The sequence below is a fragment of the Grampus griseus genome, assembly GCF_964374135.1.
Source record: "Grampus griseus genome assembly, chromosome: 2".
Classification (NCBI taxonomy): Eukaryota; Metazoa; Chordata; class Mammalia; order Artiodactyla; family Delphinidae; genus Grampus; species Grampus griseus.
The window spans coordinates 61,440,111-61,463,208 of record NC_139018.1 but is presented as its reverse complement, the minus strand read 5'-3'; the positions used below and the strand labels follow the sequence as shown (position 1 = coordinate 61,463,208).

Here is a 23,098-nt window from a genome sequence, read left to right as displayed (position 1 = left end):
TAATTCATTTTCTACATTCTGTTTTATTTGAGAGGCATTATATTGTAGAGGTGAAGAGCACAGATTCCAGACACAGGTACCTGTCTTTGAATCTTCACTCTTTTGCTTCCTAGCTGTACAGTCATGGACAGATTCAGAGTTTCTGGGACTCTGTTTTTTCTCTACAAAACAGGAAAATAGTGGCTGTTTTATATTGGTTGTTATGAGGACTAAATGATTTAATAAGTATTGAAAAATACTTGACTTGTAGCAAATGCTATATAAATGTTACTTGAATTGAAGAGTAGTAATCAATTGAAGTGAAACTGAAGAAATTTTTGAACTTCAGGCAGTGTTTTCTCTCAATAAGATATATTAATTCCCAAAAGAACAATCTAAATTTAAGAGATGGAAAAACATTAAGGTGTTGGAATCTCATCAATATTTTTTTGTGCAGTGTTTTAGTTAAGCAATATTATTTGACTCTCAGCTATGAAATAAATAACAGTTTTAAACTCCTTTTTTTCTTTTTCTTTATGAATTCTACTTTTAAAAAATTTATAAAAGCTGTATTGGATTCTATAGCCAAAGTGCCCCCCTTGTTTAACCTTTATTTTATATTTAAAAGGGTTGAGTAATCATTACTCGAACTTTTATCATACATGGCATTTTTACACCTGAGTTCCTTATTGTGGGGAGTTCCTGGGTAACCAAATTTCGTTTTCAAATAGGTTTTTTTTTGTTTTTTTTTTGCGGTACGCGGGCCTCTCACTGCTGTGGCCTCTCTCGTTGCGGAGCACAGGCTCCGGACGCGCAGGCTCAGCGGCCATGGCTCACGGGCCCAGCTGCTCCGCAGCATGTGGGATCTTCCTGGACCGGGGCACGAACCTGTGTCCCCTGCGTCGGCAGGCGGACTCTCAACCACTGCGCCACCAGGGAAACCTTTTAAGGAAGGGTTTATAAATACTTTATTCTCTACTTTAACGTACTCTAGACTGGCTGTTTGTTATCCTTATATTCAAATTGGTTATGAATAAAATTCTTGGCTCAAGTATTTTTTCATTCTAAACACTGTAAAAATGTTACTGACTTTTCTGACATTGAGTTTGCCTGAAAAGAAGTCTGAGGTCAATCATATTGCTTTTTCCCTCACTTATAGGTGGTTTAATTTTTTCTGCCTGGGTACTTGAATGATTCTTTATTCTTGAAATAGAACAACTTAATCAGTATGTTCGGGTTGATCTGTAATATTTTTAGAACCACAGCATGCCTTTCTAAAGACTGTATGATTCTTCCTTTATTTCAGGGAAATTTTACATTTGTTTTTTAGGTTTTCTATTTTAGAGACTTCAGTTATTTTTATAGGGAACTTTTATCCTTATCTATTATCTCTTCAATAATTATTTTAATTCCTGTCTTTTTCTCTGCATTCACTGTGATACTCTTAAGCCTTTCCTTTAGTTAGTAATTCCAATTGTTACTGTCCCATTCCCTGTTCTTTCTGGTTCATTTATTAAATATTTTGTTTATTTATTCTCAATGTTCCCTTAAGTTTTCTTTCTTTTTTTAATTATATAAGTTTCAGGTCTATCCTTAAGTTTTCAATTTTCCTATTCATCTACTCTTTTGTTTTGGCATCTTCTCTTTGAACTTCTTTTATTGAATTCATGTTCGTCTTATGTTTTTCTAGAATGCCAACCACGATAGGACAATTTTCTTCTTTCTCTTGCTTTATGTTATCTTTTATATTATGATCTTTACCTCATTTGCATGATATTTTGTCATGTGTTTGTGGTGAATTCATAGTTGGCATCTCATTTCTCTTCATCTTGCTCATGCTTAAATTGTCAAGAACTTTTCTTTGTTTTGATACAGTGCAAGTGAATTTTCCTTGATAAACATTTCATATTATTTGAAACCTATTTGCCTTTTCTGATTCTTGGCTAGGTATTGCTTCTGGGCCACTTTTCTTCATTGCTGTAAGGCAGTAGGGTAGGAGTGGTAGTTGGGAAGACCTCCTTGGGGCTAGATACTGATTCTGTTTGAAGTTCTGTCCTCTGCTTGTAGGACTTTGTTTGGTGTCTTGCACTGTTCTGACGGCTCACTCTGTCTCGTCTTGTGGATATCCTGATTCCATGGAGTATTTCTTTTGGGCTTTTATTTGTTCCACCAGTGTAGTAAAAAAAAAAAAAAAAAAAAAGGCCAGCCCTGATGATTCTTGCTTCCTCTGTAAAGATTCTTCAGTAATGCAGGAAGATTTTCTTTACTTTTCTCTGGTCTGTCTACTCAACTCATTGGTCTCTCAGGTTATTTCCAAGCTGTGTGGTATTAGTGAAAATTTTCCAGGATTTGGTGAGGTCACTGTCTTTTCTCAATACCTATTTTCATGTGTAAAAAGAGAAGTTGGTTGAACCTGTTCAAAATCATTTTTCCACTCTCCACCTTATCCCTACTTTTAAAAATTACTACATGATGTCCTGCTTCCTTTGCTGTTTGATTAATTTTTATCATCCATTCAAGTGGTATGTGATGGGATACATAAATTTCTGTGTTCAGATTTCACTCCACCATCTTTACTTGGCCTTTTTTTTTTCAATAAACTTTTTATTTTAGAATACTTTCAGATTTACAGAAAAGTTGTGAAGATAGATAGTACAGAGTTCCTATAACCCTCACCCAGTTTCCCTTATTGCTAACATCTTATATTACTATGGTACGTATGTCACGGGGGAGAAATCAATATTGTTATACAACTATTTACTAAAGGCCACACTTTATTCAGATTTCACTACTTCTCCGTGATGTCCTTTTTATTTTCCAAGATCCTATCCAGGATTCCATAGACATTTAGTTACTGTGTCTCCGTTGCCTACTCTGCTGTGTGACATTTTCTCAGACTTTCCCCGTTTTTGATGACAGTTCTGGAATATTGGTCAGGTATTTTATAGAATGTTTCTCAATTTCAGTTTTTCTGAAGTTTTTCTCATGATTAGACTGAGGTATTGGTTTTATGGGACAGAGAGTACAGGGGTGAAATGCCATTTTCATCACATCATTTCAAGGTTATCTTCTATCAATATGACTTACAGCCAGTGATGTTAATCTTGGTCACCTGGCCAAGGTAGTACTTGCCATGTTTCTCTTCTGTAAAGTTACCCACATTCCTCTTTCATACTCTGCTCTTTGAAGCAAATCACTAAAGTGCAGCCTGTACTCAATGATGGGCTGCGGAGTGTGGGCTAGGAGGTTAATTGAGTTCTAGCTTCCTCAGCAGAGAATATCTACATAAATTATTTGTAATTCTTCAGTACAGGACATTTGTATCCCTCATTTTTTTATTTAGTTATATCTGTATGGACTCATTGATATTCATTTAATACTTCGAATTATAATCTAATACTATGTTATTTTGTTGATTGGAGTATTCCAGCTTTTTTTTTTAATGCCTTTATTGGAGTATAATTGCTTTACAATGATGTGTTTCTCCTTTATAACAAAGTAAATCAGCTGTATATATACATATATCCCCATATCTCATCCCTCTTGCATCTCTCTCCTACCCTCCCTATCCCACCCCTCTAGATGGTCACAAAGCACTGAGCTGATCTCCCTGTGCTGTGGCTGCTTCCCACTAGCTATCTATTTTACATTTGGTAGTGTATATATGTCCACGCCACTCTCTCATTTCGTCCCAGCTTACTCTTCCCCCTCCCCATGTCCTCAAGTACATTGTCTACGTCTGAGTCTTTATTCCTGCTCTGCCCCTAGGTTCTTCAGAACCTTTTTATTTTTTTTAAGATTCCATATATGTGTTAGCATATGGTATTTGTTTTTCTCTTTCTGACTTACTTCACTCTGTATGACAGTCTCTAGGTCAATCCAATCACCACAAATAACTCAATTTCATTTCTTTTTATGGCTGAGTAATATTCCATTGTATGCATGTGCCACATTTTCTTTATCCATTCATCTGTTGATGGACACTTAGGTTGCTTCCATGTCCTGGCTATTGTAGATAGAGCTGCAATGAACATTGTGGTACATGAGTCTTTTTGAATTATGGTTTTCTCAGGGTATATGCTCAGTAGTGGGATTGCTGAGTCGTATGGTAGTTCTACTTTTAGTTTTTTAAGGACCCTCCATACTGTTCTCCATAGTGGCTGTATCAATTTACATTCCCATTACATTCTCATGGGTTCCCTTTTCTCCACACCCTCTCCAGCATTTATTGTTTGTAGATTTTTTGATGATGGCCATTCTGACAGATGTGAGGTGATACCTCATTGTAGTTTTGATTTGCATTTCTCTAATTAGTGATGTTGAGCATCCTTTCACGTGTTTGTTGGCAATCTGTATATCTACTTTGGAGAAATGTCTATTTAGGTCTTTTGCCCATTTTTGGATTGGGTTGTTTGTTTTTTTGATATTGAGCTGCATGAGCTGCTTGTAAATTTTGGAGATTAATCCTTTGTCAGTTGCTTCATTTGCAAATATTTTCTCCCATTCTGAGGGTTGTCTTTTCATCTTGTTTATGGTTTCCTTTGCTGTGCAAAAGGTTTTAAGTTTCTTTAGGTCCCATTTGTTTATTTTTGTTTTTATTTCCATTTCTCTAGGAGGTGGGTCAAAAAAGATCTTGCTGTGATTTATGTCGTAGAGTGTTCTGCCTATGTTTTCCTCTAAGAGTTTGATGGTCTCTGGCCTTACATTTAGGTCTTTAATCCATTTTGAGTTTATTTTTGCATATGGTGTTAGGGAGTGTTCTAATTTCATTCTTTTACATGTAGCTGTCCGGTTTTCCGAGCACCACTTATTGAAGAGGCTGTGTTTTCTCCACTGTATATTCTTGCCTCTTTATCAAAGATAAGGTGACCATATGTGCGTGGGTTTATCTCTGGGCTTTCTATCCTGTTCCATTGATCTATATTTCTGTTTTTGTGCCAGTACCTTACTGTCTTGATTACTGTAGCTTTGTAGTATAGTCTGAAGTCAGGGAGCCTGATTCCTCCAGCTCCGTTTTCCATTCTCAAGATTGCTTTGGCTATTCAGGGTCTTTTGTGTTTCCATACAAATTGTGAAATTTTTTGTACTAGTTCTGTGAAAAATGCCATTGATAGTTTGATAGGGACTGCACTGAATCTGTAGATTGCTTTGGGTAGTATAGTCATTTTCATATTGTTGATTCTTCCAATCCAAGAACATGGTATATCTCTCCATCTGTTTGTATCATCTTTAATTCCTTTCATCAGTGTCTTATAGTTTTCTGCATATAGGTCTTTTGTCTCCTTAGGTAGGTTTATTCCTAGGTATTTTATTCTTTTTGTTGCAGTGGTAAATGGGAGTGTTTCCTTAATTTCTCTTTCAGATTTTTCATCATTAGTGTATAGGAATGCCAGAGATTTCTGTGCATTAATTTTGTGTCCTGCTACTTTACCACATTCATTGATTAGCTCTAGTAGTTTTCTGGTAGCATCTTTAGGATTCTCTATGTATAGTATCATGTCATCTGCAAACAGTGACAGCTTTACTTCTTCTTTTCTGATTTCGATTCCATTTATTTCTTTTTCTTCTCTGATTGCTGTGGCTAAAACTTCCAAAACTATGTTGAATAATAGTGGTGAGAGTGGGCAACCTTGTCTTGTTCCTGATCTTAGTGGAAATGGTTTCAGTTTTTCACCATTGGGAATGATGTTGGCTGTGGCTTTGTCATATATGGCCTTTATTATCTTGAGGAAAGTTCCCTCTATGCCTACTTTCTGGAGGGTTTTTATCGTAAATGGGTGTTGAATTTTGTCAAAAGCTTTTTCTGCATCTGTTGAGATGATCATTTGGTTTTTCTCCTTCAGTTTGTTAATATGGTGTATCACATTGATTGATTTGCATATATTGAAGAATCCTTGCATCCCTGGGATAAATCCCACTTGATCATGGTGTATGATCCTTTTACTGTGCTGTTGGATTCTGTTTGCTAGTATTTTGTTGAGGATTTTTGCATCTATGTTCATCAGTGATATTGGCCTGTAGTTTTCTTTCTTTGTGACATCTTTGTCTGATTTTGGTGTCATGGTGATGCTGGCCTCATAGAATATGTTTGGGAGCATTCCTCTCTCTGCTATATTTTGGAAGAGTTTGAGAAGGCTAGGTGTTGACTCTTCTCTAAATGTTTGATAGAATTCGCCTGTGAAGTCGTCTGGTCCTGGGCTTTTGTTTGTTGGAAGATTTTAATCACAGTCTCAATTTCAGTGCTTGTGATTGGTCTGTTTATGTTTTCTCTTTCTTCCTGGTTCAGTCTCAGAAGGTTGTGCTGTTCTAAGAATATGTCCATTTCTTCCACATTGTCCATTTTATTGGCATATAGTTGCTTGTAGTAACTTCTCATGATCCTTTGTATTTCTGCAGTGTCAGTTGTTACTTCTCCTTTTGCATTTCTAAGTCTCTTGATTTGAGTCTTCTCCCTTTTTTTCTTGATGAGTCTGGCTAATGGTTTATCAGTTTTGTTTATCTTCTCAAAGTACCAGCTTTTAGTTTTATTGATCTTCGCTATTGTGTAGTATTTCAACTTTGACCACTGGAAACTCTTTTAGGTGGCTCCTACATGCCTTTGACATGTTCCCATCCTTTTGATTTTTTTAACCATTTCTTACTTTCTGGCACTGCAGCCTGCTCCAGGGTCATGTTTTATGGGGATATGCCCACCCCACCAGCAATGAATCAGAGTTCTTGTTGCTCACCATCTTTGCCAGTATTTGGAATTGTCATTCTTGTTTTGCTTTTTTTCTTATTTTGAACATTATCCATTCTCTAATGACAGATGATATTGAGCTCCTGTTTATTTACCATCTGTATATCTTCTTTGGTAAAATGTCTGTTCAGATATTTGACCAGTTTTTTAAGTTGGGTTGTTTGTTTCCTTTTTGTTAATTTTAAGTGTTTGTTATATATTCTGGATGTAAGTCGTTTTTCAGGTATGTGGTTTTCAAATATTTTCTTCCAGTTCATGTTTTGTATTTTTCTTCTCTTAACAGTGTGCTTAGCAGGATATAAGTTTTAAATTTTGATAAAATCCAGTTTATTGATTGTTTTTTCTTTCATGTTTTGTACTTTTAGAATTGAATCTAAAACTCATTGTCATATGTAAGGTCGCACCAAGTTTCTCCTATGTTTTCTTCTATGAGTTATAAATTTCATGTTTTACATTTAGGCCTACAATCTGTTTTGAGTTGATTTTTGTGTAAAGTGATACATGGTACAATGTAAATGGTCTTTTTTTTTTTGCATGTAGACATTTATTTATTCTAGTACCATTTGTTGAAAATGGTTTCATTTCTCCACTAATTTCCTTTGCACCTTTGCCAAAAGTTATTTGACTATTCATGTGTATTAATTTCAGGACTTACTTGTCTGTCCATTGATCTGTGTTTCTATCCTTTTGCCAGTACCACACATTCTTGATTACTAAATCTTTATGTTACGTCTTGAAATCGGATAATGTCATCCCTCTAAACTTTGCTCTTTTATTGTAGAATTATTTTGACTATTCTGGTACGTTTGCCTTTCCATATACCTTTAAGAATCAGTTTGTTTTTATCTACAAAACAGTTGCTGGGACCCAATGTGTTTAAACATACTCTTCAAAATAGATACCTTTTTTTCTTTTTTTCAGTAATGCAGCTATTAAAAACTTTAGAACTTTTCTTTAGAGATTTGCAAGTACTATTACCTTCAATTTGTCAACTGCTGCACAGTACTATACTTAGCATGTAATTTATGACCATAAATCTTTTATGTAGGTTGATCACCAATTTTATTCATAAAATTTGCTTCTAAATATTTTTACTGTTTTTTGTTTTGTTTTGTTTTTTTGTTTTTGCGGTATGTGGGCTTCTCACTGTTGTGGCCTCTCCCGTTGCAGAGCACAGGCTCTGGACGCACAGGCTCAGCAGCCATGGCTCACGGGCCCAGCCGCTCCGCAGCATGTGGGATCTTCCCAGACCGGGGCATGAACCCGTGTTCCGTGCATCGGCAGGCGGACTGTCAACCACTGCACCACCAGGGAAGCCCAGTTTTTACTGTTTTTAGAAATAAAATTCACCCCCAAAAGATAACAAATCAGTTTTTTATACAATGTCACAACTCATTGAGTGATATTCAGGCTTTATAGGTGAAGAAACTTAGAGTGGTTGACTACCTGCCCAAAGAGTCATAGTCAGTCACTTATACATTGCAGGACTTATCTACCTCAGAGCTATACAGGCATCTCAACCTTAGCATATCCAAAATGGAATTATTAATTTATTTTTAAAACCTGATCGTCCTTAATTCCCTGTAACTATCGGCAGCACAACCACCTGCCCACATATCCAAACAAAAACTTCTTCCTCAGAACTCCTATTAAATTGGTCTCTTAGTTTTGTTCATTCTGTCTCTTTAAGTGATGGATCTAAATTGAGCCTATCCTTCTTCCCTAAACTTTTAAATCTTCCATTGTCTATTTACTTTAATCTGTACCTATGTTTTGTTATAGTTTTTATTACAATACATGAAAATTAGGGTTCCTTGAGGCGAGACTTTTTCATTTTGTTCTTGGTAGCATTCCTATTGAGGGAGGAATGGGGAATGGAGAAAAGGAAAACAGTCCCAAGACTTATCTTTTAGTTAATTAGTCCATTCAATAAATATTTTTTGAATATTTATTATCTGTCAAGTACAGTGCTAGTTGCAGGAACACAGCATTATGGTTTCAATTTAGTTAAGATCAGCATTAAGTAAATATGAATAATTACATAAATACTCAAAATAGTATCAAGTGATATGAAGAATTATTGGTTCCTAAGAAAAGTTTATAGACAGCTGTATTACAGTCTAGGGGTTCAGGTGAGGGGATCAGGAAAAATCATACAGAAGAAGCAAGAACAACAACAGCAACAAATAGCATGTCAGTACAGTTCTAAATGGCACTGTGGAGGCTCTTTTCTACTCAGTTGAAGTCTATAGGCTCTGAACTTCAATAGTGCATTTTAGACTAAATCTTTGTTAAGATAGAACCAATTTATAACTGAGCTTTGCTTGACTGAAAGGCATATTTAGAGGCATTGAGTATAAGATGAAATTGTATAAATTATTTCACATCTTTTTGTTTTAATTCCTTACTTCTTGCTTCCTATAATCTGGAAATTCCTTCCTTCTTTTTTCTCTCATCATCTTTTCCACTTCCGATCTACTTTTCATCTTTCTGTATAATGTTTGTCTTGTCTTATTATTCTGCCGCTTCTCTGCTTTCCCTTACCTCTTGAATTGTTAATGCTTTTTTCTTTGTCTCTTTTGCTTTTATCCAAAACTAGGAAAAAGTAAAAAGGATTCAGGTTAAAATGACTTACATATGCATGCCAATATAGACATGTTTGCATAGGTACATTCCAACTTTTGAGAACATGGTATCTATTTTTCAATCTGTTATTGTTGGTGTATTTTTTATATTAAAGGTGGCACTGTGTAAGAAAGGAGACTTAGAGAAAAAAACAATTTAGAATTTTTTGATAAGCTGATCACTTGTTCTTTTTATCATTTGGGGGTCAAAGTTTTGCTTCTTCCCATTGAACAAGGTAAAGGACTCTAGGTTCAGAAAGGAAAGATGTGATATTGACTGATTTAGGAATAAATCAAGATATGTGACATTTCATGCATGAGTCTTTTCACTTAGAGTGCAAGGTTGTCAGTCAGAATTTGCATGGTATAGGAAATCAATTGAAACTTGAACCTATGGACATTTACTTCAGCAATATTCTTACTGATTATCATGACTGTCTAGTTAGACTGTTGTAGGCATAATTTAAAGATTATGAAAGGTTGAAATTCTTTTGTTTAATTGTAAACTTCATATTAATGATATATAATGTATAGTTTGTTGGCTGTATGTCATATAATACCAACTATTACTTTGTCTTTATTAAGCTAGTAAAACTATGTGTTGTACATGCTGCTAGTAAACCTTAAACCTAAAAAGTCATTTTACATAGAAAATTATGTGTCTTATATAACTGTTTCAAATTGCTTCCTTTTTCTTAAAGGTAAGTTGTCTAATTTTTGTTTTCTTAAGTGATATAGTAAGTAATGTCCTTATTGTAGGACTGAATTTAATTTTCTGGAAGCCACTATTGTTGATTTTTTATCTTTAACTAGATATTAAATGACCCACCTCAGAAAAATGTGTCAAATATACTGAATTGGCACTTACAGTGTATTAACATCAAAGATCTGATCTCATTTTTCAATACTCTGTATCAGGGATCAGCAAAGTAAGGACCTATGGTGCAAATCCAGCCTTCCACTTGTTTTGTAAATAAAGTTTTATGTGAATACAACCACACCTGTTCATTTACATATTGTCTATGAATAGATTTTCTTCTTCAAAGGCAGGATTTAGTAGCTGCAACAGAGAACGTATGGTAAAGCCTAAAATATTATCTGACCCTTTACAAAAAAAGTTTGCTCATCCCTACTCTATATAATCTAATTGAGACTAAATTACTATGTAGTTGATCTTTGATATCTGTGACAAATACTTCCTGAAACTTTTAAAGAAATGCAAATTTAAACACAACCATACCTGTTCATTTACATATTGTCTGTGAATGAGTTTGCACTACAAAGGCAGACTTTAGTAGGTACAAGAGTTTTCCTTTTTAATTATTTATTTTATTTTTGGTTGCGTTGGGTCCTCGTTGCTGCACGCAGGCTTTCTCTAGTTGTGGCGAGCAAGCAGGGGCTACTCTTGTTGCGGTGCATGGGCTTCTCATTGTGGTGGCTTCTCTTGTTGCCAAGCACAGGCTCTAGGCACATGCGCTTCAGTAGTTGTGGCTCACGGGCTCTAGAGCACAGGCTCAGTAGTTGTGGCACACGGGCTTAGTTGCTCCACGGGATGTGGGATCTTCACAGACCAGGGCTCGAACCCGTGTCCCTTGCATGGATTCTTAACCACTGTGCCACCAGGGAAGTCCCTCTTATTTTTTTTAAATAGGCATTTTTATTATTTTTTAAATTTTTATTGGAGTATAGTTGATTTACAATGCTGTGTTAGTTGCAGGTGTACAGCAGATAAGAACCTGCTGTATAATAAAAGGTTTTAAGTTTTATTTTCCTCTCAGTGACCATTTATCACTATATTTATATCAATTATAAAGGCTAATAATAAAGCAAAATAGAGATTCACATGCCAAGTGGTTGATGTGGCTCACTCAGGCCCTGCATGTCATACCTGACACACTCACTCACCAAAACATGATTCACATTCATTTATCACAAAATGATAAATCACTATATATCATGTACTTTTAAGGGCAATCACATAAGTTTTTTATTTTTTTGTGGTACGCGGGCCTCTCACTGTTGTGGCCTCTCCCGTTGCGGAGCACAGGCTCCGGACGCGCAGGCTCAACGGCCATGGCTCACGGGCCTAGCCGCTCCACGGCATGTGAGATCTTCCCAGACTGGGGCACGAACCCATGTCCCCTGCATCGGCAGGCGGACTCTCAACCACTGTGCCACCAGGGAAGCCCCCACATAAGTTATTTATGGTCAGAATGCTAAATTTATGTGCCTAGGATCTAGTATATAACATCTGATAAGAAAATTTGATTTTAATTTTTTTTTAATTTTGGTTGTTAGCAGGGAATTTAATATTAGACTAAATACAGTTATCTTAACCATTTCCTATTGAAAGCTGTGAATTTAAAACATTTAAACTCTTCATTTGCTTTTCCTTAAAGTAATAGTTCTTCATTTTGCATTGCCTGAAAAAAACATATAAATATTACATAGGAATTTCATGCACTTTTTGTTATGTTGATTATTTGGAATATATGAATTACTTAACCTACCTACACTGTTATTTTCTTTTTGATCATATGTAACTCTTTGAAACAAAAAAAGGGAGTTGCATAATATTGAGAACTAATTTTTTTTTAAGTTCCCAGTAATCTGTGAATCTAAATGCTTAATTTCCATGTAGCTTTTTACATTTTAAATGATCAAGTTTCATAAATTGTGAAGTTTATAAATATTGAAACTTCTTTGGAAACTGCCATTAGTTGACCTTAGTTTGATTTCATCTAAAAAGAACAACATTAAGGTAAATATTCCTTACCACATATGGCTTCCCTAAAAATCATATTTAGCCAACCAATAACTGATGGTTAAATGCCACTCATGTTCTTCAAATACTTTTACATGATCATAAATAAGTGGAAGAATTTTATCTTATACTTTTCCACTGTGTTTCTTAATTGAATAAAAAGGAAGTGATGGGCTTCCTTGGTGGTGCAGTGGTTGAGAGTCCGCCTGCCGATGCAGGGGACATGGGTTCGTGCCCCAGTCTGGGAAGATCCCACATGCCGCGGAGCGGCTGGGCCCATGAGCCATGGCCGCTGAGCCTGCGCATCTGGAGCCTGTGCTCCGCAATGGGAGAGGCCACAACAGTGAGAGGCCCACGTACTGCAAAAAAAAAAAAAAAAAAAGGAAGTGATTATCCTCATAGTTTTTGTAGACTAAGCTTTTATGAAGCAGGATATTTGAAAACTTGATTTATTTTGGGAGAAAAAGATAAGAGTACATATTTGCCCTTATTGGAATGTGAATCCAAGGGGACATTAGTAGTTTGAGATAAACATTAAATAGATATAATTCAAAATTACTACACCTACCTATTGACTTACACCATTTAAATATGGGTAGAAATAGTTTTTTTGATATATGTTCATATATTTTCCTGTGCAAATGTAATGTTCTAAAATCTATACTTTCTCTCCATGATTATAGCAGTTTGATTGAACTGTGGAGTTTGGAACAATTTTGTAACAAATTTGTTAAGTGTCTTCTGTAATCTTTTCCTAGTATCCTTTTTTTGTGGTAAATGTTAAATCACAGGAGCACAGAATGGAGGGGGAAAAGTTGAAACACGAATTTGGATATCTAAGCTTTTAAGTACAATTTTTAAATAATTGAAATCATTTCTAAAATCTCCATCATTTCACTGGTACCCATTACAGGTTTTCATTTAATCTACCCAATTTAATGACTGCCTAAATTATATTATATACATTTTCTAAATATGTCATTTAGAACTTCTTTCTTTACTTTAACTGCATTTCAATTTACCAACATCAACAAACATAAACACTATGACTCTTAAAAGACAAAAAGTCCATTTATGAAGAGAACAAGTTTACTTTTTTTGCCTTTAAATTGAATAATTCTATGTTATGCAAAAAAGAAAATAACATTAGTCATTTAAAAATGTGACCAATTTTGGTCAGCCTTTCTATATAGCGTATTTGTTTCAACAAATAGGTAGCACCAGGAGATTTTCAGGTCAAATTTAGTGGTAGTTATTTGTCATTGCTTTTGAGGGAACATAGTTAAACTTTGTAATAAAAATACTTGCTTTGTTTTATTTGTGATAATGTCCAAGAAGGATAGGAAATACAGTTTCTGGTAAGAATTGAAAGTCTAGAAATAAATATAATGATGAGAATGAGTACTTCTATCACTGGGGAACTTTCTTCATCTAAGCACATATGAACAATTGATCCTTGTAGTCATATATAGCAGTAAACATTAATAACTTAACAGTCTGAAGTCAGTGCAGAAGATATGGAGCATTATTGAAAGATGGAGTCGAGCAGGTGGCACTTTAATATGTTCAATGTCATGGTTGACTCTAAAGACTAGTCGAATGAAATTACTTGAGGTTCTAAAGATTTAAAAAGCGAACTCATTTTGCTGCACTAAGGAAATGCTACTGATCAGGCTTTCTGTGTCCCTTTTTTCTAGGCTAGAAAATATTAACCCTGAAGAAAATGACATGGTAAGCCATTCTCTGAGGAGATTTCTTGATGTCAGTCTTATATCTTAGAGGCTTAAGTTCAATTGAGTGGGTTTCAAGAACTAAGATGTGGGAAAAAGAAGAATTGACACACTAATAATGTACATCTTTGCTGCAATATGAAAATTCAATAACTTTACTCAGTCAATTTACAATTCACATGTGCCTATTAATTAAAACCCTATATTAAATAAAATATATTAAAACTTCATGTCTGACTAACATATAATGGTGTTGGTAGACATTACAGGAATTACTGAACAGAATAAACAATGCAGACACAGGGATAGCTATTCAGAAGAATGGAGCTATAATTGTGGATAGAATCTACAAGACCAAGGAATGTAAAAAGAGAATAACTGCAGAAGAAATGAATGCAGTGATTGAAGAACGGGATGCTGCTTTGTCTCAGGTAACTGCATGTACAATATCTGTAAAAAGCATACACTTAACATTTTCCCCTCTTTCTTTACATTAAAAAATGACTTTTCCCCACATATTCTTAATTCGAATTAGTTTTTAGATTATAATTAATACCACAATGATTAGCTATATTAAAATAATCACATATTTTGTTATATCATTCTTCAAGTATATGCATTCTAATAAAACTGTTAGCTTGTTATAAAATTTTAGTTATATTCTTTAAAGTAATCACTTTTATATGAGACTTCTTACTTGAGTCACAGTTTTGTGAGGGCTGACATTGTCTTTATTACTGTTTTATTCCTAGTGCCTAATTCAGTGCCTTTCAGTAAACATTGATAAAGGAATCAAATTATTAGGGTATTCCTTTCTGAACATTACTTATACCTTCCTGCTCTAACTGAAACCTGATTACCGCCCTGAGGATACCGCTTCCACTGCAGTCCTCTCAAATGTGAATATATTCCCTCGCCCAGCAGTTGGACCACTGGGCTTGGAGGCTTGTTCCTCATTAGTGTTTTTAGATCATTGTTCCTTTATTCTCTCTAAACACCTCCAGCTTTGAGGCCCATGTATCAGATTGTATCACCCATTACACACTCCTGTTGCAGTCATGTACACATTCCCGTGTCGCTTCCCTCATTTCTTAAAGATTTTAGGATCTATTTCACTGTCTCTTTCTTCAGCCTACTCCTGTCACAGTTCTTGGTGATTTAAATATCTATGTAGGTGATACTTTCAATATCCCTCTCATCTCTTTGAATCTCTCTCCTCCAATAATCCACGTACGCTATACTCTTTCTGCCATCCACCCTATGGTCATACCCTGTTCTTGGTCATTATCAGTCTCAATTTCAAGCATCCCGCTTGATGACCACCATTTGTTATCTTTCCAGCTCCCTCTAGAACTCTAACTCTTGCAAATTGTCAACTCTCCTGGCACCTGATTATATTGATCTTACCACCTCTTTTCCTATCCCTTAATCCCCTCATGTCCTCACTTCCCTCTTCATCTAGTTTGGATTCCATGGCTCACCATAATTATCATGTAATGTAATATAACCTGCATGTAATATAACCTCAGTTGTTTTGGCCCTCTCTTCCTTTATCCTGCTCACCTAGCAAAACCTAAGTTTTATAAATTTAACTTTCTGCCTGTTCTACACCTTCACAGCTTTATATGGCAGGAGACTATCACACAAATTTGCTGACTGAACTTACCTTGTGTTCATGACCACCGTCTTCAAGTAGACCCTTGGTGTTGCCTGGCAACCTTCCACTCACTCTCCCCCTCTGGAGGACTATTTTATCTTTCTCCTTTCTCCTCAAGCATCCAACGTCTGCCTCCCAATAGAAAAAAGAATTTCTGCTTGTCCCCACCATTTCATTCACCAGCCTACCTGCATTTGCACCCATATACTCTGCCTTTTCTACTTTCTTTTTTACATGCTTCTGTTTAAGGACAACTTCTCTGTTTCACACTAGTTTACATCTTTCCTTGCCTGCTTAAGGTTATCACTTAACCAATTGTCCCTTTTCTCTCCTACTTCATAAAATGTTTCCTTATTAGTTCATTTCTATCACTGTGTGAGATTCTTTACTATATCCCATGGAGGCTGGGTGAAAGTTTTAGTAAGTCTTGGTCAGCTTGTGGTTCACTGAGAGCAGAGTATTCACTAGGGCTCTACTCCTGGAGAATCCTCTATTCTAGTATTTGTCTCTTTTGCATTGTAAGACAATGGGAAACTCCATTATTCTTTTCACAGGGCTTAAGGCTTAGCTTTTTTTTTTTTTTTTTTTTTTTTTTTTTTTTGCGGTACTCGGGTCTCTCACTGCTGCGGCCTCTCCCACCGCGGAGCACAGGCTCCGGACGCGCAGGCTCAGCAGCCATGGCTCTCGGGCCCAGCCGCTCCGCGGCATGTGGGATCCTCCCGGACCGGGGCACGAACCCGCGTCCCCTGCATCGACAGGCGGACTGTCAACCACTGCGCCACCAGGGAAGCCCTAAGGCTTAGCTTTTTAACTTGAAGCCCTATACAGTTTTCAGAGTTAGCAAATGATTTGAGATGGAACCAAGTCTCAAATCTCCAATTTTGTCACTTCAGCCCTGCATAACTGCCAGAAGCTTAGATGATTTCTCTGTCCTCCAGCAGGAGCCCTCTGTATAGTCAAAGCCGGATTTCTCAGCCTCTTGCCCATTCTCCGAACCTTTAAAACTCAGGGGGAAAACAATGACTTCAGATCTTCAAATCACCTGTCTCCAGTTAACCCCTCTTCAGAATCCCAGCTGCTCAAGTTATTGTTGGAGCAGCAACCTTCTGATGTCTTAAACAGATATTTTTTAAAAATTTAATCTGGTTTTTCTTGTACTTGGCTGGAGAATTGTTGTGCCACAAATGATTCTATCCTATCTCAATGTGGAAATCTGACATTTATCTTCAGATTAAAATTGGGAAAAGTTCAATTTAAACTTTTAAAGTGGGCAGCTGTTTTTAGCATTTTGTGCCCTCCCAAGTGTATTCAATCTTGGATCATTCAATATATTGTTGAAGAGATAGCCAAAACTATTTTTCTGTGCTTGAAACAATTATAAACTCAAACATTTGATTTTTTTAGAAATCATCTATTTTGTTAACTAAAACACCCATGTACATAGAGAACTTACCACTTTCTTCCTTTATCCCTGCTATATTCCAAGTCTTTATTACAAGGCCTTTGCTTTCGTGTTTTGTATATATTTTATATACCATCCCCCCTGGCCCTTTTGGCAAAAGTCCACATCCCAACCTCCATTCCCATGCCTAACTTATTCAGTGCTCAAAGGCTAGGCCCTTCACCTACTGCATCAGGTACCAGCTGAGGTCCCATAACTGAAAATCTCTATAACATTATCCTACCGACTACAAGTAGCAGCGAGGCCCAAAGCCTCCTGTTGCCAGGCTCTGACCATCTATGAATGTCCTTGGAAATCGAAACTAGCCTAGAACTAGCCTAATTTAGCCAGAACCCCAAGGAATAGTATGATAATTATGTGAAAACTTGACTGGACCACAGGGTGTCCAGATATTTGGTAAAATGTTATTTCGGGGTATGTCTGTGAGGGTGTTTCTGTATGAGATTAACATCTGAATCTTACATCATTGGCTCTCCTGGTTCTCAGGCCTTCGGACTCAAGCCGGAACTATACCATTTTCTTATGATTTGAGTGAGATTTTGGGTTTTTGGAAAGAATACCACAGAAATTTCACCTTAATTAGCACTATTTTCTCTTTCCCTAGGCTAAGCATCTCAGCATACTTCAACCCCTTCCCTGAGTTTCCTTTTTTTTGTTGTCTTTTAGTTGTTAATTTTCCCTTCTTGGTCTATCAAGGCTGAATGATTGATCATAAATTTCTATTACCTGAACACCATGCAAAGAATCTTAACTCACCACTATTTTCTGGAAATAAGTCACTCCAAATTCCATCTTAACCCTTTTAATTTGTACACTTTTCTTAATTGTGTTTGTCATTGAAAATATTTTTAAAACATTTATGTGCCTCTTTTAACCAGAATATAATTAGTACATCTTTTTTTGATAGTTAATTCATTTTTGTCAAATGCTATAATGAAAACTATAGATCCTGAGATCTTTCAAGTCCAGAGTTGACAAATACAAAAAGCAGGGAGGACCAAGGGGTAATCATCAGGTTAATTAAAGAAATTCAGCTAAACATTTCACTAGTCAATTTTCTCCTTCTCTATAGCCGCAAGCTATACCATGCACTAAGCGCAATAAAATGAAAGATAAACCAAATAAGAGGAAGACATGAATCCAGTCCAATAATACAATGAAGAAAATTCTAGGAAGACAGCTGAACAATGTACAAAAAGTACAGTTGGTCTGTTGCTTTATAACTCTTTCTACCTTTAAGCATGTTTTCCCCTCTCACTGACACATGCTTCTATCCACTTGTTACTTGCTTGTCTACCTACTACTTTAAAGCTAATTTAAATATCACCTCTTCAATAAAGTTCTCTCACATGAAGCAATATTGATAGATATCTTCTTTTTGCCCACATTTTACTTTACATCCTATTACAGTACTTGTCACACTGCAGTACAGTTAATTGACTTTATGCCTGTCTTCCCACCTAGCGTGAAGGTAAGAACTGTTCTTTATCTGTGTCTATTAGTCCTTAGGACAGTGTAGGCACAAAATATAGGCTTGTTGAATTAATGAACTGATGAGCTTAGCTGTTTTAGATCTATTTCAAGATACATTGAACTAGAAGAAGTTAGTGAAATATTATTCATTCATCCACATTTTATTAAGGACCTGTTATATGTCTCTGTTGGGGAATTCAGCAATGATCCAAATATAGAAGGCTGTTACTCTTATGGAACTTACATTTTAGTATGGAAATATAGATAGTGAACAAATAAATGAATAAAGTGTTTTCAGTTAGGGATGTAATAAAAATAAAAAGGTAATGGAGAGTGACTGCAATTGGTAGGAGGATTGTCACTTTAAATAGGGTGATCAAGGCAGTCCTTTTGCTTAATTGTTGAATTTTGGTGAATAGTTGAATTGAGACTTGAAAGAGGAGAAGGATCCAGCCATGCAAAATCTGTGAAGAGAGCATTCCATCAGAAAAGAATACATCAACAATGCCCTGTGAGAGGGAACAAGCTTAGTGTGTTTAAGGCTCTGATGTAAATACTCCAAGCTTAAATATGGTTGAAGTGCAGTGAGCAAGGAAGATAGCAGCAAGTGACGAGGTAGAAGAGATAGGCAGCAGACAAATTTGTAAGGTCTTGTATGCCATGGTAAGGGCTAAAAATTGTGTATAAATGCAGGAGATATTGAGGGAGAAAGGCTGTTGCAATAGTCCAAGTCAAAGATGAAACTGATGGTAGCTCAGTGGGGCAATTGTAGATTTAGAGAAGTAGACAGATTTGGGAAATATTTCAATAGTATAGTGAGTAGACCTTGAAGACAGATTGGTTTGGGGCATAAGGGAGCTGGAAGAATTAGGCTGAGTCTATTTTGGGCTTGAACAGTGTAAAGATATTCACTTCCATTTTTGTGATGGGCAAGTTTTGGGGGGAATATGAATGTATTTCGGAAGGGAATTTACATTTTCTCTGGATGTGGTATATTTGAGATGATTCTTAAAAATCCATATGGAAGTGTTGAGCAGGCACTTGGCTATTGCAGTCATCAGCATATAGATAGTTAAAGCTGTGGGTCTAGATCAAACCAGGGAAAGATAATTGAGAAAGAAAGGGCTTAGGATCAAGCCCTGTGGTCTGTCAATAATTTAGCAGTTGGCCAAAGTAGAAGGAGCGCACAGGGGAGACTAGGAATGATAGCAAATGAGGTAGAAGGAAACTGAAGAGACTGTGGTGTCAGAAAAGGCAAGAAAAGGAAGTGTTTGCAAAAGATGAGAATAATTAGTTCCCTTGAATGGTGTTGAGAGGTCAAGCAAGGTGAAGATGGAATCGTTTTCAGATTTGATCACATGGGAGATGTTGAGAGCCTTGACAAGGGTTTTGTCCAGGACAGAGGCCACATTGGAGTAGAGGACAGAATGGAAGGTGAGGAACTGAACCGAGTGAATGTATACAACTTTTATCCCCCTGTAATGGAGATAGAGAAATTGGCAATAGATGGAGAGGGGGCTTATGGTTAGGGTTAGGGTGAGTCGTTGGTGAGTTTTCTTTCTTTTTTAATGGGAGATTCTAAGGCATGATGTTGTGTTGATGGAAGTGAACCAGAAAAAAAAGAAAGGTGGTTTTAAGGGAGAGAAGAGAGTATTGCAGTAGCAAAGTCCTGGAGTAGATAAGTAAATTGAGAGGGGATAGGATCTAGAACATAAGTGGAAGAGTTGTCTTTTACTAGGGACAGTGAAACTATGTTCGTTGTTAACAGAGGAATACCAAGAACTTGGATGGATACATATGTTGGCAAGTTGATCAATTTAGGAAGTGGGGTGGCCATCCTTTTCTTAATGAAAATGTTAGGTTTATTTAGTTTCTCAGTGTGATAGGTCAGTGGATGGTGGTGGAGATTTATAAAGAGGCAATAGTTTTAAATATAGTCAGCCCTCTGTATCTGTAGGTTTTGAATCCATAGATGTGGAAATCCCGAATATGGAGGGCCAACTGTATACTAATTGAAAAAAAAATCCACATGGACGTGTGTAGTTCAAACTGGTGTTTTTCAAGGGTCGACTGTATTCATTGTACTACGTTATTTTATATAAGGGACTTGAGCATTTGTGGGGTTTGGTATACTCAGGAACTCCTAGAACCAATCCTCCGTGAATACCCCCAGGATGCCTGTAGTTGTCTTGGTTTGTGCGTAAATGAACATAAAAATAACAAATCTCTCCAAGTAAACCCGTAGAGTTGGGCAGTGATGTAACGATCAAAGGTAACCTTAGCAGAGGAAAACAAAACCAAGTTTCTAAATCTCTCCATTGTTAGTGTTGCCTTCACTTTGTATCCTTTATAGTTCACATAGTAGCTAGCACCTAATAGATGCAAAATAATGATTTGTTAAGTTATTAGAAGTTTGACAAAAAACTCATACTTGAAAAGAAAATAAATCATAACATTTAGAGTTTCATTTTTCAAGAAAAGTAGGAAACGTGTTCAACATTCTTTATTATAGTGACTATAAATTTTTATTAATTTTTTCCCCTGTCTTTCGTGTCTATCATACAGTTATTTGCCTGTGCGTTTTTTTCCAGTCCATCTTGCTGAAATATATTGTTGTTATTTGATCTATTCTGGTAACTTTCCTTTCTTATAAAATTTTTACAACTTTTTGAAACTATAACTTTGGAAAAGTACAGATAAGCAAGAAGGGAAAACAATCATATACAGATCCTTTGTCTTTTTTTCAATGCATATTATATCATATATACTACTTGATAACCTGATTTTTCACTTTGATTTTATATTTTGTCAGATATTCTTATATTTTTATAAATGGATATATTGAGATGTATTGAACTCGTGCTATTTGGGAGGGTGTTTATGTTTTTTTCTTTTCTTTTGGTAGTGGGAACGTTTTTGTAGCTAAATTTTTATGTACATCCATGTTTATTTCCTTAGGGGGAATTCCTAGAAGTGGAAATACTAGATCAAAGAATATAAACATTTTAAATAAGTATATATTTTCAAATTGCTTCCTAGAAAAATTGTACATAGAAATGTTATTTGAGATTTCATTCAAGGGGACTTTAGAGGAATAAACTGCTAAGGAATTTAGACTTTATTTTATAGGCAATGGGGTCCCCTAAGATGTTTTAGTTTTCTGGTAATATAGAAAGTATATTCTTGAAGAAGATTTCTGGGCAGCACTGCATAAAGTGAATTGAGTAATACACGTCCAAGGCTAAAGAAATAGTTGAGATCCTATTGTAATAATGCAGGCAAGAGAAAATGCGGGTCTAAACAAGAAAAATGATAGAGGAATAGATATGAATAGCTAAACTTTTTCTTAAAAAAACCAATTTAATGGATGTATAATTTACAGTAAGGAATGCATATCTTAAGTGAAAAATTTGATGAACTTTGACCAATGTATATAGTCTTGTAAGCAGAACCCAGAAGCAGCACTCCAGAGGAACTCCTTCATGTCTCTTCCTAGTCAGGATTCCTTTCCAAGAGTAGTCACTACTCTTACTTACTTACCATAATAGGTCATTTTGCATGTTTCTAAACTTCATATAAAAGGAATCGTGCTATGTACCCTTTTGTGTCTGATTTCATTCATCCAGTGTTATTTATGCCAGTATGTTGATGTGTACTGTTACAGTTATCAGTGGTTTAGCTTTTTCATTGTGGTGTTATGTTCTGTTGTATGAAAATAACCAGGTGTTAGAAATGTAGGTTGTTTCTATTTTTGATTTATTATGAATGGAGTACTATGGGTGTTCTTTTCATGTCCTTTGGTGGGCATAAGCATTCACTACTTTTGGTATATATACGGGTATACACACAGGAGAATAGCTGTCACAGATTTATTAGCTTTAGTAGGTAATGCCAGACATTTTCCTGAAGTTATTATACCAGTTTACACCAGCAGTGTAAGAGCGTCTCTAGTTGTGAGAGTTAACACTTGGTATCATTATTTATTTTAATTTCCATCATTTTGATGGAGATATAGTTGTATTTCATTAGGCTTTAATTTGCATTTCCTTAATCACTAATGATGTTGAGCACCTCTTCATATATTTATTGACCATTTTGATATCCCTTGTGAAATGTCTATTAGGCTTTTGCCTAATATTAGATTTGTTTTTTTCTTATTGATTTATATAATTTGGATACAAATGCTTATATAGCTTGGAACTTGCATTTTTATTCTCTTAGTTACAGTGCTGGTGAAGACTAATTTTGTCATCAAAAGTTCTTAATTTTAATGAGGTAAATTTTATAATTTTTTTTCTCCTTATAGTTAATGCATTTTGTGTTCTATTTAAGAAACCCTTGCTTTCCCAGAGTGATGAACACATTCTGCTGTGCTATCTTCTAGAAGCTTGATTATTTTAGCTTTCACATTTAGGTCTTCATCAGTTCCAAATTAATTTTTATATGGTCAAGGTACATCATTTTCTTCCTATGGATATCCAGTTGACTGGACCCACTATCATGTATTAAAAAGATCATCTCCTTTCCTCCTGCCTCCAATGAATTATAGTATATCAAGTGGCTGTATATGTATGGATCTGTTTCTGGATTCTTGGTCCTTTGTTCAGCTTGTCATTTTCCACTAAAAAAAAAAATCTGCTAGTATTTTTATGGGAATTGCATGCACTCTA

General features: G+C 35.8%; 1 protein-coding gene across 3 annotated transcripts in view; it reads left to right on the top strand.

Moving 5' to 3' along the window:
• MIPOL1 (mirror-image polydactyly 1) overlaps window positions 1-23,098 on the top strand; it is a 305,508-nt gene that overhangs the window by 110,746 nt on the left and 171,664 nt on the right. For all 3 annotated transcript variants that reach the window (XM_082681379.1, XM_082681377.1, XM_082681378.1), the window contains 2 exons: window positions 13,804-13,837; window positions 14,097-14,267. In XM_082681379.1, coding sequence (XP_082537505.1) covers window positions 13,804-13,837; window positions 14,097-14,267 — 205 coding nt within the window. The remainder of the gene's footprint in view (window positions 1-13,803; window positions 13,838-14,096; window positions 14,268-23,098) is intronic.